The sequence below is a fragment of the Neoarius graeffei genome, chromosome 17 (genome assembly GCF_027579695.1).
Source record: "Neoarius graeffei isolate fNeoGra1 chromosome 17, fNeoGra1.pri, whole genome shotgun sequence".
In the NCBI taxonomy this organism is placed as follows: domain Eukaryota; kingdom Metazoa; phylum Chordata; class Actinopteri; order Siluriformes; family Ariidae; genus Neoarius; species Neoarius graeffei.
This window is the reverse complement of record NC_083585.1, coordinates 41,109,258-41,128,833: the sequence shown is the minus strand read 5'-3', so window position 1 is coordinate 41,128,833 and position 19,576 is coordinate 41,109,258. Positions and strand designations below refer to the sequence as shown.

Genomic DNA, 19,576 nt, shown 5'->3' with positions numbered 1-19,576 from the left:
TGTGACACATTAAAGTCGTCTTCTTCTCATTTATTCAGATGGATACAAACAAATATATCTGGAAATCATTTGCAGGAGCATTTACTCAAGAAATATGGTGTTCATAAAAGTCCAGTTCAGAAAATTGTTCATATTCTATAAAACATCCTGTGTGTTTGTAAATTTATGCATAAGGCTCACTAATATGAAGCTCGATTGATGGGCTTTAAATTGTATAATTGGCATGAGATCCTGAGATCCTGCAATTTTATATACAGATTATTTGGTCAAGTTCAAATAGATTCTAAAGTCCTTTCCCATGCCATATGGCGGCGCCAATCTCCGTTTCCGTAGCCCTCGGCCTCTCACCTATTACATAGCTAAGGTTACAGTGGGGGCCTAGTCCTCTGGTAACCGCGAGAGTTTGACTTCCCACTCGCATCTGTATTGCAGCGTGCCTTGCCAGACGGCAGTAGGTACCATTTTTTTATGATGGTCTTTGGTATGACCCAACCGCAAGTAGGACTTGCGATTGAGAGGCGGACACACTAACCACTAGGTCAACTTGCGGTCTCTCAAACTTAATAGATCAGTTGTGGACTAACAATCTGGGGTGAGTTTCCCAAAAGCATCGTAGCACAAAGATCATCGTAGCATGAGCATCACCATGAACACTTTCTCTCCTAGTTAAGATACCCTTAGCATTAAGAGGCTTTTGGGTAACCCACCCCTGATAGATTTCCTCACGGGTGTTTTTTTTTTTTTTTATTGAGAAAATCCTTGGGGTAGCCATATATAAGAATGCACTTTGTCTGCTCAGCCTGAAATTATTAATAGATATTACTTGCACAAGCACAGAATTTAAAAAAGAAGGTTCTGAATAAACAGATCTCGCTTTTTGTGTAGAAATCAGAAAAAGATTTGGAGACGCTACTGGAGATGCACTGTTGAATGAAGCAGAGCAAAGGCGAGTGAGACAGGATGGGGGTGTAATAGCAGAGTTGTTTGAAACGAAAGTTTTCTTTGAGTATTGAATGTTCAGCAACTGGTCAGTAGTAAATGAGGTAAAGTTGTAGCGATTTGGGCGCAAGTTGGAGTTAGCTGTTTTGATACTCAAAATTTAAACAAATTCATCCCCTCCCTTCAGTATTTCCTCTGTCATGCAATCTACCAAGGCTAAAATTCCTAAATGTCAGTGCAAGAGAGAAAGAACGTCCTTGTATACCTATGCATCTTTAAGACTATACTGTATATCAGATTATTATACATACAAGACACTTTTTCGATGGAATAAAAACATGTATTTTATTCCTTTCTAGCGGGTTTCATTCATTTGGTTTGATAGCATGCAATATTGTTAGCATATCGCTTATGCTACATGTATTATGTCAGTCTATCCAATGGAGCATGAGCATTGAATATCTCTCTCTCTCTCTCATTATCTCTAGCTGCTTTATCCTGTTCTACAGGGTCGCAGGCAAGCTGGAGCCTATCCCAGCTGACTATGGGCGAAAGGCGGGGTACACCCTGGACAAGTCGCCAGGTCATCACAGGGCTGACACATAGACAGACAACCATTCACACTCCCATTCACACCTACGGTCAATTTAGAGTCACCAGTTAACCTAACCTGCATGTCTTTGGACTGTGGGGGAAACCGGAGCACCCGGAGGAAACCCACGCGGACACGGGGAGAACATGCAAACTCCACACAGAAAGGCCCTCGCCGGCCCCGGGGCTCGAACCCAGGACCTTCTTGCTGTGAGGCGACAGCGCTAACCACTACACCACCGTGCCGCCGAGCATTGAATATGGTTTACAATATTGCATGGTTGTCAAGACAACATGACATCACATGTCGGAGATGTAAAGCTTCCACACTATTGAGCGACTATTTTGTAAACAAACATGGCCACCATGTTTACTTTGTTAAATACGGAAGATTTTGAGAGAATTTTGAAACACGTGTTGAACGCCTGAAAGGAACATGTATTAATAATAATAATATTATTATTGGCTGGCTTTTTTTGTTGTATATTAGATGCATTCTGTTCAGCTAGCATGGTATTGAACTTGTCTTCGACTCCTGCGACATCATGCTAGCTGAATGGAATATATCTGATATACAGTGGATATAAAAAGTGTACACACCCCGTTAAAATGATAGGTTTTTCTGATGTAAAAAAAATGAGACCACAATAAATAATTTCAAAACATTTCCCACCTTTAATGTGACCTATAACCTGTACAATTCAAATGAAAAACAAATTTGTTTTGGGGGGGAAACATAAAAAATAAAAAAAACTTACAATAAGTTGGTTGCATAAGTGTGCACACCCTTAAACTAATACTTTGTTGAAGCACTTTTTGATTTAATTACAGCATCCAGTCTTTTTGGGTTCACACATGCCATCAATTAAAATGACTCTGATTAACCCCAAATAAAGTTCAGAAATGTACTCAGTTGCTCCTCCAGCAAAAGCCAGGGTTCACAGAGAGCTTACAAAGCATCAAAGGGATCTCATTGTTGAAAGGTATCAGTCAGGAGAAGGGTACAAAAACATTTCCACGGCATTAGATATACCATGGAGCACAGTGAAGACCGTCATCAAGAAGTGGAGAAAATATGGGACAACAGTGACATTACCGAGGACTGGACGTCCCTCCAAAATTGATGAAAAGACGAGATGAAAACTGGTCAGGGAGGCTGCCGAGAGGCCTACAGCAACACTGAAGGAGCTGCAGGAATTTCTGGCAAGTACTGGTTGTGTACTACATATGACAACAATCTCCCGTATTCTCCATATGTCTGGACTATGAGGGTAGGGTCAAAGAAAAACATCCAGGCCCGGCTAAATTTTGCAAAAAAATACATCAGCTCTCCCAAAAGCATGTGGGGAAAATGTGTTATAGTCTGATGAAACCAAGGTTGAACTTTTTGTCCACAATTCCAAAAGGTATGTTTGGCACAAAAACAACACTGTGCATCACCAAAAGAACACCATACCCCCGGTGAAGCATGGTGGTGGCAGCATCATGTTTTGGGGTTGTTTTTCTTCAGCTGGAACAGGGGCTTTCATCAAGGTGGAGGGAGTTGATAACAGTTCTAAATGCCAGTCAATTTTGCCCCAAAACCTTCAGGTGTTTGGTAGAAAGCTGAAGATGAAGAGGAATTTCATCTTTCAGCACGACAATGACCCCAAGCATACATCAAAATCAACAAAAGAATGGCTTCACCAGAAGAAAATTAAAGTTTTGGAATGGCCCAGCCAGAGCCCAGACCTAAATCCAATTGAAAATCTGTGGGGTGACCTGAAGAGGGCCGTGCACGAGAGATGCCCTCGCAATCTGGCAGATTTGGAGCGCTTTTGCAAAGAAGAGTGGGCAAATATTGCCAAGTCTAGATGTGGCAGGCTGGTAGACTCCGACCCAAAAAGACTGAATGCTGTAATTAAATCAAAAGGTGCTTCAACAAAGTATTAGTTTAAGGTTATGCACACTTATGCAACCAGCTTATTGTATGTTTCTTTATTTTTTTATGTTTTCCCCCGGCGGCACGGTGGTGTAGTGGTTAGCGCTGTCGCCTCACAGCAAGAAGGTCCGGGTTCGAGCCCTGTGGCCGGCGAGGGCCTTTCTGTGTGGAGTTTGCATGTTCTCCCCGTGTCCGCGTGGGTTTCCTCCGGGTGCTCCGGTTTCCCCCACAGTCCAAAGACATGCAGGTTAGGTTAACTGGTGACTCTAAATTGACCGTAGGTGTGAATGTGAGTGTGAATGGTTGTCTGTGTCTATGTGTCAGCCCTGTGATGACCTGGCGACTTGTCCAGGGTGTACCCCGCCTTTCGCCCGTAGTCAGCTGGGATAGGCTCCAGCTTGCCTGCGACCCTGTAGAACAGGATAAAGCGGCTACAGATAATGAGATGAGATGAGATGTTTTCCCCCTAACAGATTTGTTTGTTTTTCATTTGAATTGTACAGGTTATAGGTTACATTAAAGGTGGGAAAAGGTTTGAAATTATTTATCGTGGTCTCGTTTTTTTTTACATCAGAAAAACCGATCATTTTAACGGGTGTGTGCACTTTTTTTTTTTAATCCACTGTACCACGAAAAAAAAAGCCAACCAATATTATTTAAATATCATCTGTCATATGAACCTTCTAACCGGAACAAAGTGTTTATGACATTTCAACTTCCCATTTTTGTTGCTTTTGTCCAACATTATTTAGCTGACTCTTATCATAATAATGCTCTTGTAATCTTTTTTTTTTTTTTTTCCTTCACTTTTTTATACAGGTTTGTATCTGGCTTGCTAGTCCCCAAGACTCGCTTTATCTTGAATGGCCTTTTCTGTGATGAACCAAGGTCTTATCTGGCCTTGTGTGTGCCCTTGCCTTATGCTGCTCCTCCTCCATTTGTGCTGCAGTTGCTCCACTCGCAGCTTCACAGCCCCAGTCTGAGTCCCGAGAGGCAGCTGAATGTGTGCCACTGCCTTTATGAGGCTCAGGACCCTGGGCTGCCGAAGCGACTGCAGGCCTGGCTAAAGTTGCTCTCTGAGGAGGGTATGGGTCAGTGTACCTTAACTAACAAGGACTGGAGTGAGCTAGCGTTCCTGCTGCAGCTGAGTCCGGCCCTGCAGGTGCTCAGTTTGGATGCGCAGGGGCTCAGTGCAGAAGGACTACGCAGACTCCTGCCTGTGCTTCCCCTCTTCTCTACCCTCAGGTGACTTCATGGATCATGTTATGATGATGAAGTACGCAATCATAATCTGTTGAGGAACTACTGAGCTACTAGGAACTACTGAACTTGCTTTAATCTTTCATTATTATTATTAATATTAATTATTTTCCAAAAGGCTTGCACAAAATCCTCTTGGTCCAGAAGGGGCAGAAGTGTTGTCTCTTGCTCTGCAGAGCCCTGACTGTCAAATTGAGAAACTGTGGTAAGTTAGAGTTGACAAAGAAATTGTGATTTCTAAACACATGGCCAGTTCGTAGTGAATGTGTACCTGTCTGTGTCAGGGTGGTATCGACGGGTCTGGGCTGTGAGGGAGTCAGGATCCTAGCAGAGGGACTTAAAAAGAACCACACAGTGTATGACCTCAGGTAAAGGACAACATTTCGGTTTTCACTGGTTCAGTGTGTGTTTACATTTAAATTTACATTAACATGCATCCTTCAGATGAAATGCTTGCAATACACAGCGATGAGTTATCCTTTAAAAATATTGACATTGCATTATTTTTTGGTCAGAATGGCAATTAATAAGATTGGTGACATTGGAGCTGCCGCACTTGCTGAATTATTGAAGGTGAATTGTACTCTGAAAGATATCAGGTAAGAAATATACTTTTGATTATCCTGGAAACACACTCATGGGGTAAACACTGGGTTTAGTTCCTTTTTATGTTAGTAGGCTATAACTAATTAAGGTTGCTTTTGACATCTTTAAAATGATATTGTTTGAAATAAGGTTTTCTGATTTTATAAATCTTGGTTTTTTTTACAAATACTGGAAAGTTCTTTGCGTAGTTTACACTTTGTAAAGGTGATGTATTGACACACTAGAAGAATTTTATATATATACTAGTGCATCTCAAACACTGAGAATATTGTGAAAAGGGTCTTTTTTCATAACCTAATTAAAAAAGGTAAACTTTCACAGATTCTATATTCATTACACATAAAGTGAAATATTTCAAGCCTTTTTTTTGCTTTAATTTTGATGATTATGGCTTATGGCATGAAAATCAGAAATCTAGTATCTCAAATTATTAGAATATTTCCGAAGATCAATCAAAAAACGATTTATAATACAGAAATGTCCAACTTCTGAAAAGTATGTTCATTTATATACTCAATACTTGGTTAAGTACTAATTCACCTTTACCACGTATTACTGCATTAATGCAGCGTGGCATTCAGGCGATCAGCCTGAGGTGTTTTTGAAGCCCAGGTTGCTTTGATCGCTTCAGCTTGTCTGTATTTTTTGGGTCAGGTGTTCCTCATCTTCCTCTTGACAATACTCCATAGATTCTCTCTGGGGTTCAGGTCAGGTGAGTTATCTGGCCAATCAAACACAGTAATATCATGGTCAGCAAACCATTTTGTAGTAGTTTTGGCATTGTGGGCAGGTGCTCAGCCTTGCTGGAAAAGGAAATTGGCATCTCCATAAAGCTTGTCAGCAGATGGAAGCATGAAGTGCTCTTAAAATCTCCTGGTAGATGGCTGCGTTGGCTTTGGAGTTAATAAAACACAGTGGACCAACATCAGCAGATGACATGGCACCCCAAATCATCACAGACTGGAGTGAGCAGTTAATGTGGTAGGTTGTGTTTTCGACAAGCTCTGCTAAAATCCGGTTCAAAATAGCATTTTTTTTTTTTTTAGGCACTGTATACCCAAAAAAAGGCTACGAAACATTGCTTTAAGTATAAATTTTGTCATTTATAATTTTCATTAGTTTTATTTTAACACGGTTGTGTCAGTGGCCAACAATTTACGGAAGTTTAAGGTTACCGGAGGAACTTCCACTACTGGGCCCAAAGCCTTGAGCTCGAGCGTTACATCCGGCAGGAGTGGCGACAGTTCTCCTCAGCAGCAACCGGGCGTACATATGGAGGTAGTAAACTTCATCTCATCTCACCTCATTATCTTTAGCCACTTTATCCTTTTCGACAGGGTCGCAGGCAAGCTGGAGCCTATCCCAGCTGACTACGGGCGAAAGGCGGGGTACACCCTGGACAAGTCGCCAGGTCATCACAGGGCTGACACATAGACACAGACAACCATTCACACTCACATTCACACCTACGGTCAATTTAGAGTCACCAGTTAACCTAACCTGCATGTCTTTGGACTGTGGGGGAAACCGGAGCACCCGGAGGAAACCCACACGGACACAGGGAGAACATGCAAACTCTGCACAGAAAGGCCCTCGCCGGCCACGGGGCTCGAACCCGGACCTTCTTGCTGCGAGGCAACAGCGCTAACCACTACACCACCGTGCCGCTCAGTAGTAAACTTGAAAGTTGAAATCCTCACTTCTCTAAAAAACGACATTGCAACTCTGCTTAGATCGGAGATGAAAACTGTGCTGGCTGAGGAACTTGAGATTGTAAAATCTGAACTACAAGCTGTAAAATCAGAGGTTGCAAACAACACTACAACAATCCACTCTGATGTGGAAACTATGAAAGCAACCATATCGGACATGGAACGTGGGCTATCATCGTGCTCAGACGACGTGACTTTGCTGCAAAACAAGGTGGGCAAGCTCGAGAATGAGAGAATCAGTCTACAAGAAAAATGTCTTGACATGGAGGGAAGATTGAGATGCTGTAACATCCGTATATTAAATGTTCCCGAAACACCGGGCTCAAGCACTCCAACCAATGTTCCGAGGTTCCTGAAAGAAGTTTTAGGCATGGACAAAGATGTCCTAGGCTACGTTCACACTGCAGGCTGAAGTGACTCAAATCCGATCTTTTCACCCATATGTGACCTGTATCCGATCTTTTATTGACAATATGAACGACACAGATCCGATTTTTTCAAATCCGACCCAGGCCGTTTGGATATGTGGTCCTAATTCCGATTCCTATCCGCTCTTTTCATATGCGACTTCAGTCTGAACCGCCAGGTCGCATTCATCCGACTTACACGTCATCAACAAGCCACAAACGTCACTATTCTGCGCTGAAGTAGGCGGCGGGTCTCTCAAAAAAGTTACAATAACATGGCGCATAATCACGGCCGCAGATAGAGGGTGGGACTCGTCCCACCCAGATTTAAATTCACCTCGTTCGGTCCCCCCCACTTATAGGGAGGAAAAAACGTCTATGCTGTCTTTCTTTGCATAAGGCAAACCTCACGGAAAAATCAAAAGACTAATTACCATTCGGTTTATTGAGGTGCACAGCAGTACATACATAGTTGCAACAACTCACATAAAACAAAGACTGATATTCGGTTGGTTGAGCTGCGCAGACTGCACAGGTTGCGAGCTCGAGCTTGGTTGCTATGGTTACTAACAACAAGTTTGACAGGCATATCGGGGTTTGGGGTTGGTTTGCTGGCAGCTTTGTCCCCCCCCAGTTTTTTGTCCCTCCCAGTTCAAAAAACGTATCTGCGCCCCTGCGCATGACATCAATGCGAGGGACGCTTCGGGCTGTGAAGGTTCTGAATCTTCTCAATGGAAGGACGCAGAGGTTAGGGAGCTGATTTCCATTTGGGGGGATACAGCTATTCACGCTAGATTGGATGAGTCATACCGCAGCCGGGCGGTTTTACTTCCGTAAACACTGGCCATGCTCACTGCGTGTGACGTCGTCGTATCCTGCAATGCGCATGCGGAACACTTTTAGGTCGCTTTTCGTTCATACTGAGGATCACATACAAGTCGCATATATTTGTTAATGTGAACGACCTCACAAAAAAATCGGATTTCACAAAAAAATCGGAATTGAGCATTAAGACTTGCAGTGTGAACGTAGCGCTAGTCGACAGATCACACAGAGGTCCCCAGGCAAGGAGACCAGATGGTAAACCCCGTGTAATAATGGCGAAATTACATTATTTTCAGGACTGTGTCGAGGTTCTTCGTCGTGCCCGGGAGTCCGGTCCTCTTCGTTTCAAAGAAACCACCGTCTCCATATTCCCGGATTTCCCTACCGCTGTTGCACAAGCTAGTCTGCTTTTAGTGAAGTCAGGCGACTACTCCATGGACGGAACGGTGTTCGATATGGCCTTTCTTACCCTGCACGTCTCCGTGTCACGCACAATGGAACTGAGAGACAATTTCAAAGCCCAGAAGACGCCATGGTTTACGTGAGAACCAGAATCCTGCAGGACGCACCAAAAGGCTAATTGTTTTAAGTAAGAGATACCTCAATTCAAAGTTATGTTAATGCTGTTCAGTGTCGTGAGTAGACAGTGTAGGTTACACTGTTTACAAATGTTATTAATGCCCCCTATTTACTTTATTGTTCATGTAAAAAAGTAAGATATGTGGACAGCACACATCCAGCTACTGATTGGTTTTTTCTCCCCTTACTATGCTTACAATTACAGCTGTGTAAATGTTTAATTTTAGTTATAATACATTTTTATGAATAATACCTACTCCATTACACGGTGGTGTAGTGGTTAGTGCTGTCGCCTCACAGCAAGAAGGTCCGGGTTCGAGCCCCGTGGCCGGCGAGGGCCTTTCTGTGTGGAGTTTGCATGTTCTCCCCGTGTCCGCGTGGGTTTCCTCCGGGTGCTCCGGTTTCCCCCACAGTCCAAAGACATGCAGGTTAGGTTAACTGGTGACTCTAAATTGACCGTAGGTGTGAGTGTGAATGGTTGTCTGTGTCTATGTGTCAGCCCTGTGATGACCTGGCGACTTGTCCAGGGTGTACCCCGCCTTTCGCCCGTAGTCAGCTGGGATAGGCTCCAGCTTTCCTGCGACCCTGTAGAACAGGATAAAGCGGCTAGAGATGAGATGAGATGAGACCTACTCAATTAAGAGAGAGGATAAGTGTGGGGAGCACTTATTAGGCTGTTTGTTTTTATACAGTCATTTACTTGGAGAAGAATCAAAATGTAATAAGACGAATGCCAGCAACACCTAATGCTGGCTGTCCTTTGTTTCTCATTTTTGTTTTTATGACTTTTACATATAACTAACCATGCAACTCTGGCTGGTTGGTATAAATGTGCCTTTTGGGCATAGCAGCTTGCTATTCAGTTTGCCTTAAATTATATTCTGTATACAGCAGTGTCTTGTACATTAGGACCCCATACAAGCACTTAAATGTGTGGATACCTTTGCGTGGGGTTTGGGAGTTACCTTGTTCTAATAGATGAGGGGGGTTGGAAACTTATTGTATCAGGGTTACTTGAATATCCTTTTTTTTTTTTCTCTTTTATTCTTTTATTGACAAGTCCTTTCAGCACTGAAGAACCTCATTCACTAAATTTCAATATGCCTCTTGTGGTTTTTTTTATGCCTCCACCACCTTAAGGTGCAGGAGGCATTATGTTTTCGGATTGTCCGTCTGTCCATGCGTCCGTCCCGAAACCTTGTGAACACGATATCTCAAAGGCTAATGAAAGGAATTTCACCAAACTTTCACCCTTTGTGCGCTTTGGGACAAACATGAACTGATTAGATTTTGAGGTTAAAAGGTCTAAGGTCAAGGTCACTGTGAGGTCAAATGTCTGTCCGAAAACCTTGTGAATGCAATATCTCCAAGGCAAATGGAAGGAATTTCACCAAACTTTCACCATTTGTGCATTTGGGGACAAACATGAACTGATTAGATTTTGAGGTTAAAAGGTCACAGGTCAAGATTACTGTGAGGTCGAATGTCCATCCCCAAACTTTGTGAACACCATATATCAAAGACTAATGAAAGGAATTTCACCAAACTTTCACCATTTGTGCGCTTTGGGACAAACATGAACTGCTTAGATTTTGAGGTTAAAAGGTCACAGGTCAAGATTACTGTGAGGTAAAATGTCCATCCCCAAATCACACCTTAATAAGGCGTGTAGTCTACCAGGCGGAGGCATCGCCATCGACAAGTTCTTTCTAGTTTTTTCTTAAACAAGATCATGGCTGACCTACACCTTTCAAGCACATCAGTCGGTTGCGATGTAACCTTTGTAAGCTGGAATGTAAAATCACTAAACCATCCTGTTAAATGTAAAAATGTATTACTTCATCTGGAAAAACTTAATGTAGGGATAGCTTTTCTTCAGGAGACGCATTTGCGTACTTTTGATCACTTTTGACTCGGGGAAGGATGGATAGGTCATTCGTACCATTCCAAGTTTCATTCCAAATCCAGAGGGGTAGCGATTCTCATCAATAAATATATCCCATTTGTCATGTCCAAGGTTGAAACAGATTCCTCAGGTCGCTATATTGTTGTAGTTGGCAGGCTATACAATACACCAGTCATCCTCGCTAATGTTTATGCACCCAATTGGGACAACAGTTTATTTTTTACAAGACTTTTTGCCCAGCTCCCAAATATGGATACACACCATCTTATCCTCGGCGGGGGTATGAATTGTGCTCTATCACCTGTCCTAGACCACAGTTCGCCCAAGACTGTGAAAAATCCAAAGTTGCTATTACAATCCAGTCATTTCTTGATGCGAATGGGATATCTGATGCGTGGCGCTTTAGGAACCCTACATCTAAAAGTTTATTCCTTTTTTTCGCCGGTCCATGGGACATGTTCACGTATAGATTTTTTTTTTTTTTTTTGGATAAGAAACTTCTACCATTTATAAATAAATGTGAATATCAGGCAATAATCATTTCAGATCATGCCCCTTTATTATTGACCCTACATATACCAACCTCCCACACCAATTACCACCCTTGGCACCTGAATTCCTTACTACTCTCTGATGAAAATTTTAGTTAAATTTATTTCAACTAAAATAACCTTCTTTCTTGAACAAAATCAGACCCCAGGAATGTCTCCCTCGGTGGCGTGGGAGTCAATGAAGGCATATTTGAGGGGACAAATTATATCATATAGTGCACAGCTCAAAAAAAGACAGAACGCAAGACTCGAGCACTTAACAAATGATATTTTTCGTCTTGATGCAACACTTGCACTTGCCCCATCTAACGACTTACTCAAACAACGATTAGTCCTTCAAACTGAGCTTGATCTCTTACTAACCAGACGCACCAAGAATCTCATTAATAAAACACAAAGTAGGACATATGAATTTGGTGAAAAGACTGGGAAAATCCTTGCTCATCAACCTCATCAGAAAACCGCAGACAGAACTATAGCTGAGATAACTGACGAGTCAGGCACCAAGCACACGGGTCATTCGGAAATTAATTTATGTTTTTACAAATTTTACTCAAAATTGTATACTACAGAATCTCTCAGGAAAGACACTCTGTTTGATTCATTTTTTGTAAAACTAGATATCCCCACAATTGATGATGATATTGCTGCTGGTTTAGAAGAGACATTTTCAATAGTGGAGCTTAAAAATGCCATTAACTCCAGGACCCGATGGGTTTCCAAGTGAATTTTTTTTTTAAAGAAATTCTCCAATCAACTTGCCCCTATTTTGCTCTCTGTATTTGAGGAATCATTAATTATTGGCTCTCTTCCTCCAACTATGCGACAGGCGGTTATTTCACTTATCCTGAAAAAAGGAAAAAACCTTTAGAATGCAATGCGTATCGCCCCATTTCACTTTTAAATGTAGACAGTAAAATTATTTCCAAAATGTTGGCTAGCCGCTTAGTTGTTCTACCATCAATTATATTGGATGATCAAACAGGCTTTATTAAAGGTCGCCACTCCTTTTTCAATATACGACACCTTTATAATATCCTCTATGATCCCACTCCGCCCGATATCCCAGAAATATTAATATCGCTCGATGCTGAGAAGGCATTCGATCGGGTGGAGCGGGATTATCTTTTTTTATACCCTTAAACAGTTCGGTTTTGGTTCAGGATTTGTCTCCTAGATAAAAATGCTTTATTCTTCCCCATTGGCAGCTGTCCGAACAAACAACGATCTCCCCCTATTTTTCACTCTGTCGTGGTACTAGGCAGGGCTGCCCCGTCGCCCCGTTATTCGCTATTGCAGTTGAACCATTGGTGATTGCACTGCGTGGTGAAGCTGACATTAAGGGAATACAGAGAATTGGATTAAAGAATAAATCATCCCTTTACGCTGATGATATGCTATTATACCTATCTGACCCCTTAATTAGTCTACCAAAAACACTTAGTTTAGTAGAAGACTTCAGCAACATATCAGGCTATAAAGTTAATTTACAAAAGAGTGAGATCATGCCAGTCAATACTGCAGCCAAGCTAATTAAATTTAATGTATTCCCCCTTAAAGTAAGCATACATTAATTTAAGCACTTGGGCATTTGGATTACACACGAATTTAAGGATCTTTTTGAGGCTAACTTCCCCCCATTATTCTTTCGCCTGAAACAAGATTTGGAATGCTGGTGCTTACTACATTTATCACTAGGAGGGAGAATCAATGCAATCAACATGAACGTACTGCAAAAATTTTTATATGTATTTCAGTGTATTCCAGTTGTTTTTTTTTTAATGAAAACATTTTTTTTTGTCCGGGGCGGCACGGTGGTGTAGTGGTTAGCGCTGTCGCCTCACAGCAAGAAGGTCCGGGTTCGAGCCCCGTGGCCGGCGAGGGCCTTTCTGTGCGGTGTTTGCATGTTCTCCCCGTGTCCGCGTGGGTTTCCTCCGGGTGCTCCGGTTTCCCCCACAGTCCAAAGACATGCAGGTTAGGTTAACTGGTGACTCTAAATTGACCGTAGGTGTGAATGGTTGTCTGTGTCTATGTGTCAGCCCTGTGATGACCTGGTGACTTGTCCAGGGTGTACCCCACCTTTCGCCCGTAGTCAGCTGGGATAGGCTCCAGCTTGCCTGCGACCCTGTAGAACAGGATAAAGCGGCTAGAGATGAGATGAGGTTTTTTTTTTTTTGTCCATAGATAAATTAATATCTGGATTTATTTGGAATGGTAAAAACCCTCGAATACACAAGAGTATCTTACAGCGGCATCGCCTACATGGCGGACTATCCCTCCCTAATTTTCAATTTTATTATTGGGCTCCTAACATTAGGATTCTGTTGTATTGGAAGGAACCTGTAATCCATGATGCAACTCTGAAATGGTTACCACTGGAAAACCTATCTTGCGACCTCACTTCCTTGTATGCCCTGCTCTGCTCAAAACTTCCATTATCTGAACCTTTGTCGAGGTTTAGACGCTCCTTCTTACTTAATTACTTTTCTATTTATGCTCCCATAGTGAGAAATCATATGTTCACACCATCAATTATGGAGCTTTTGATGTCTGGGTCAGAGGAGGGATATCCACAGTAAGGGATCTATTTATCGATAATACTTTCATGTCCGGGGCGGCACGGTGGTGTAGTGGTTAGCGCTGTCACCTCACAGCAAGAAGGTCCGGGTTCGAGCCCCGTGGCCGGCGAGGGCCTTTCTGTGTGGAGTTTGCATGTTCTCCGCATGGGTTTCCTCCGGGTGCTCCGGTTTCCCCCACAGTCCAAAGACATGCAGGTTAGGTTAACTGGTGACTCTAAATTGACCGTAGGTGTGAATGAGAGTGTGAATGGTTGTTTGTCTCTATTACCCCTTTTCCACCAAATCAGTTCCAGGGCTGGTTCGGGGCCGGTGCTGGTTCACAACTCGTTCAACTTGCGAGCCAGCTGAGAACCAGTTTGCTTTTCCGTAGCTCGTGGTGCTAAGGGAAGCCACGTCATTACGTCGCTGTATACGTCAGTTACGTCGTTGTGTACATCATTACGTCGCTCTATACGTCAGTTACGTCGCTACATTTGCATAAACCTTGGCGCGAATATCGAAGCAAAAACAACATGGAAGAAGCAGCAGCAACAACAATAATAATAATGGATGACTTCGCGTTTGTATAGCTGCTGCTTCTCATCGCTTAAAAATGGCGATCTTTCACGGTCTTGTTGTTGTTGTTGGTCTTAACAACTCCGCCCCCCCGCTGACGTAAGCGGTTCTTTCCTCTGGCCCAGCAAAGAGTTGGTGCTAGCCTGGAACCGGTTTTTCTGGCCCCAGAGCCAGTTCTTTGTCAGTGGAAACAGAAAACCCGGTTCCAAACTAAGCACTGGCCCCGAACCAGCCCTGGAACCGCTTTGGTGGAAAAGGGGCAAATGTGTCAGCCCTGTGATGACCTGGCGACTTGTCCAGGGTGTACCCCGCCTTTCGCCCGTAGTCAGCTGGGATAGGATCCAGCTTGCCTGTGACCCTGTAGAACAGGATAAAGCGGCTAGAGATAATGAGCGATGAGATGAGACTTTCATGTCCTTTGGCCAGATAATGCTGAAGTTTAACATTCCCCGCTCTCATTTTTTTCGGTTCCTGCAGCGCCATAATTTTATGTCCGCATCCTTTACTTGTTTTCCAACAATCCCACCCAGCTGTCTTTTGGACTCCATTCTGGGACTCGCGCCATATTCTAAAGGGATAATTGGGGTGGTATATTCCTGGTTAAACTCGCATAATTTGGAACCTTTGTCTCCGCTAAGGAATCAGTGGGAGGAAGATTTAGGTGCTCGGATTGCAGATGGAGTTTGGAAGACAGCTCTGGATAGGATACATTCCTCTTCTATTTGTTCACGACATAGAATCATTCAGTTTAAGGTTTTTCATCTTCTGCACTGGTCTAAAGTAAAGCTAACCAAGTTTACGCCTAATATTGACCCCTTATGCAACCGATGCAGGCAAACAACAGCCACCCTCTCACATATCTTTTGGTTTTGTCCAAAGCTAAATAATTTCTGGCAATTAATATTTAAAACCTTCTCAGATGTTTCAAAAGTACACATAGAACCTTCTGCCATTATTGCGATATTTGGAGCAACTCCACAGGATATAAATCTTAGTCGGTAGGCGAAAAAGTATGATCGCTTTTTCAACTCTCTTAGCTAGACGACTTATATTGTTTAAATGGAAGGAAACGCTCCCTCCCACCTGTAGTCTATGGGTTAAAGATCTTATGCACCATTTGGCATTGGAGAAAATTCGCTACACCACAGGAGGGTGTGCTCAGAAATTGTATGCTATATGGTAGCCATTTTTGACTTGCACAGAGAGGGTTGACGCTGCTGTCGTGGCTTTCTAATGCTGACCCAATAACACCTATAGCTTACTTGTTTGCAATTTATTTTTAAATTTTACCTTATTGTATTTCTATTTTTTCTTACCACCACTCATTATTATATATTTACTTGTTTCTTCATTTACTTTCTTTAATCCTATTGAATACATGTAATATGTAGGGCTGTAACGATACACCCAACTCACGATTCGATTCGTATCGCGATTTTTGACCCACGATTCGATACGCCCACGATTTTTTTTAAATGTTTTTTTAAAGTAGTAAATTTGACTTAACATTTACTTACTTACATTAACTATTTAATAACAAATAATTCAGACCACTGCAGAGAATGAGTAATATGTATGCAAAAATGAACAAATGTATATCCAAAGATTGTTTTATTTCTCAAAATAATACTGTTGAGCCGGAAGCTCTGTTTTTTTCGGTTCTGAAAAAGTCATTTTTCCAAATCGTGTAAATCCGTTAAGATTTTTTTTTGGGGGGGTGGCTCTCTCACTGTCTCACTCTCATAGGGCCAATGATTTTCTGTGATCGCGGAAAACAGATGGAAATTACGGAATTTTTATGGTGAAACATTGCTCGCATGTCAAAATGTAACTGCCGCAGAAGGCTTCCGCCCAAGCAGACATGATGCCTTTCCGGTCAAGTGATTGTGATTGGCTTGTGGCACACCTAGCCAGCCAATGAGCTGCTTGTTTACAGATTCGCTCCCCGCGTCGCAACCAGAATGGCGACCGCTTAAAAGAAATGAATGCTCTACCAGTGGTGAGTGTGGACGTTGCGTGACTCGCAGAAGATTGTCGCAGGTCGGCGAAAAAACGACTTACTAATAGATATAAAAAAAAAAGTAATTTAAGTAAGTTTAAAATGTAATTTAAATAAAAAGTAAAGTATTCATAAATTGAAGTTTGGAAGCGCCTCTGTTTTTGGGCTGAGGAGAAGTTTGAAAGGGTGTACCGCGATTCTGCCTTCTTGTATCGCGATACGGATCGTGGCTCTGCGTATCGCGATTTCGATTTCGATACGCATATCGTTACAGCCCTAGTAATATGTGTATTTCATTTGATGTACTCCGTGTGTGTGTGTGTGTGTGTGTGTGTGTGTATATATGTGTGTGTGTGTGTGTGTGTGTGTGTGTGTGTATGAGGGGCTTTTTTTTAAATCTTTGTATTTATCAGTGTCATTTCTGGTACAGTGGGGACGGGGCTCTGTTGGAGCAGGACATTCGAGGGGGGGTGTATTATACTGTGTTTTAGTCAATTTGTGATTCACTGCATTTTGTACCATTTTAAATATCAATAAAAAGACATTGAGCAAATCATCACAGACTGTGGAAACTTCACATTGGACTTCAAACACCTTGGATTCTGTGCTTCTCCAGTCTTCCTCCAGACTCTAAAACCTTAATTTCCAAATGAAATACAAAATTTACTTTCATCCGAAAAGAGGACTTTGGACCACTGAGCAACAGTCCAGTTCTTTCTCTCCTTGGCCCAGGTAAGACGCATTTGACGTTGTCTCTGGTTCAGGAGTGGCTTGATATTAGGAATGCGACAGTTGTAGCCCCTTTCCTGAAGACATCTGTGCGTGTTGGCGCTTGATGCACTGACACCAGCGTCAGTCCACTCCTTGTGAAGCTCTCAAGTTCTTGAATCAACTTTTGACAGGATTGTCAAGAAGGCTGCAGTCATCCCTGTTGCTTGTGCACCTTTTCCAGCCAGCCTTTTCACCAATGACGTCCTGTGGCTCACCCTCTTTGTGGAGGGTGTCGATGATCGTCTTCTGGACAACTCTCAAGTCGGCAGTCTTCCCCCATGATTGTGGTTGCATGTACTGAACTAGACTGAGAGATACACAGTATTTACTGTTTTACTCAAACTCAAAATGAAATATTCTAATTTGAGATTTTTTTTTTGCACTGTAGGCCATAATTATCAAAATTAAACCAGACAAATGCATGAAACCTTTTAGTTTGCATGTAATGAGTCTAGAATATATTAAATTTTCACCTTCTTAAATAACTGATGGAAAATATTGAACTTTTTCAAGATATTCTAATTGTATGAGGTGTGTGTGTCTGTCTTTATTCTTATGTTTGTATTCTTTCTAGACTTCGGGACAATTTAGTGACCGATAAAGGGGCAGAACTCCTCAAGGCAGCCCTTATGGAGAACAACACCTTAGAGTATCTCTGGTAATGCTGAGTCATTATAACCAAACTGCTGCCCAGATATGTTATACTGAGTGAATGAGATTTCATAATACACTGTTTTATCTTTTTAGGTTGTTTGACAACAAATTTTCCAAGGAAGGTGTACGGCAGCTTAAGGAATTTTCAAAGAACAGACCCAACCTTGACATCAAGGTCTGCTACTGATCCTCAGTTAACAAGTAATTACAGATTAAAGACATCCTATTAGTAAAAAGTAATGGTTCAGACTCAGGATACTTCTAGCTTGCTCTTAACTAGGATTGTTCTGCATGGACATGAGCTCTACAAGATGCTGGATGTGCTGGACAGGTACTGTACATTTGGATAGTGTTGCTTTCTTCTTCATCCCAAAACTGCATGAAAACTTTGGTATGAGACTGGAACCTGCACTTTATGTACCTGGAACCATTCATTAATGACACAGGGCTTGCAACATGGTGCATTATCATCCTGACGCTGTTGATGAACTGTAGCCATGAAAAGATTAACTTGGCCAGTGATGAAGTTGACATACACTGTACCTTACAGATGTTCAGTAGGTGCTATGAACGATGATCAGATGTACCAGGAAGAGCTCTATGTATTTTTGTTTCTTGAGCCAAACTTGCTCTTCCATGTGAAACATGGATTTGTCCAACCCAAGTATCTTTTCCACTCATCAGCAGTCTGGCTTTGACCTAGTGGCAACTGTTATGTCATGTTAAAAGACACTAAAGTCATTTCAAAGCTTCACTAAACACCAACTGATGCTGCTTGGAATGCCCAGTGTACAAGAGTGTGAACTGTACCAGTTTCAGTATCTGATAGTGTTACTGTGCCATGGATATTCACTCAATCTTACAGAGAATGTGTGTCCGTAGCAAAAAGTAAGAGTTTTTTTATTGCATTTTACAATAGCTAAGTCTTCCCCGAGCCTAAGCTTTAAGTACTCATAGCTCTTCATCCAAGTTGGATCATTCATTTATTCATCTTCAGGAACTGCTTTATCTTGGTCAAGGTCATGTTGGATCCAGAGCCTATCCCAGGAATGCTCCAATACACTCTGGATGGGACGCCAGTCCAACATTCTTGTGAATTTGAAATTGCATGACCGTTGATGTCATTATCGCAATAATTAAATTCCGGTATTGAATTCTGAAATGTCAGCCTGCAAAGACGTCTCCTTTGGTCTGACAGATAACATCTACTTTCACAATTATGTGTTTTTTACATTACTGTTAAAAATGGACAAATGCTCAGGGATGGTTTTGGATCATTTTCTGAGTCTGTGTGTTTGCGTATGTATACTGAATGCAAAGAAGAAAAGAAACCGTAAAGTGTGTACTGTCATGCCAATACTGAAGTCAGTAGAAAGGAATGACTGATTAGGAAACATGCTTCGTTTTCCATGCCCATTCACTCAAACTTCTGTAAAAAGAAAGATATTTACAACAAGCTGTTCAGATTTTTCTTTTTTTTTTAATGTTTACACTGACCGCATTTTGCATGATACAGTAAAACTGTAATGCAATTGTTTTATTTATTTTTTTGTACATTATTAAAATGAGCACTTAAATGTATGTGTAAAAGAGCAGTTTATTATTAAAATCAGCGCTGATGTATGCAGGCCTTTGATTGGACTGGTGCATTTGTGTGTAATCTCAGTATTGCCATCATTCTTTCCCATTGAGCATCTCTATAAACACCGAAGCTGCAAAAA

At 42.0% G+C, this 19,576-nt stretch overlaps 1 protein-coding gene across 2 annotated transcripts in view; it reads left to right on the top strand.

The window, feature by feature from the left end:
- The window catches only part of si:dkey-118k5.3 (NLR family CARD domain-containing protein 3), a 22,652-nt gene extending 3,076 nt beyond the window's left edge, over nucleotides 1-19,576 (top strand). Inside the window, exons 3-8 of one of the 2 annotated variants that reach the window (XM_060944220.1) lie at nucleotides 4,271-4,696; nucleotides 4,830-4,916; nucleotides 4,996-5,079; nucleotides 5,227-5,310; nucleotides 17,776-17,859; nucleotides 17,949-19,576. In XM_060944220.1, the coding sequence (XP_060800203.1) occupies nucleotides 4,271-4,696; nucleotides 4,830-4,916; nucleotides 4,996-5,079; nucleotides 5,227-5,310; nucleotides 17,776-17,859; nucleotides 17,949-18,042 (859 nt within the window). In that variant the 3' untranslated portion in view covers nucleotides 18,043-19,576. Of the gene's footprint in view, nucleotides 1-4,270; nucleotides 4,728-4,829; nucleotides 4,917-4,995; nucleotides 5,080-5,226; nucleotides 5,311-17,775; nucleotides 17,860-17,948 lie in introns of those variants that run through there. The other variant, XM_060944221.1, reaches the window with a different exon arrangement.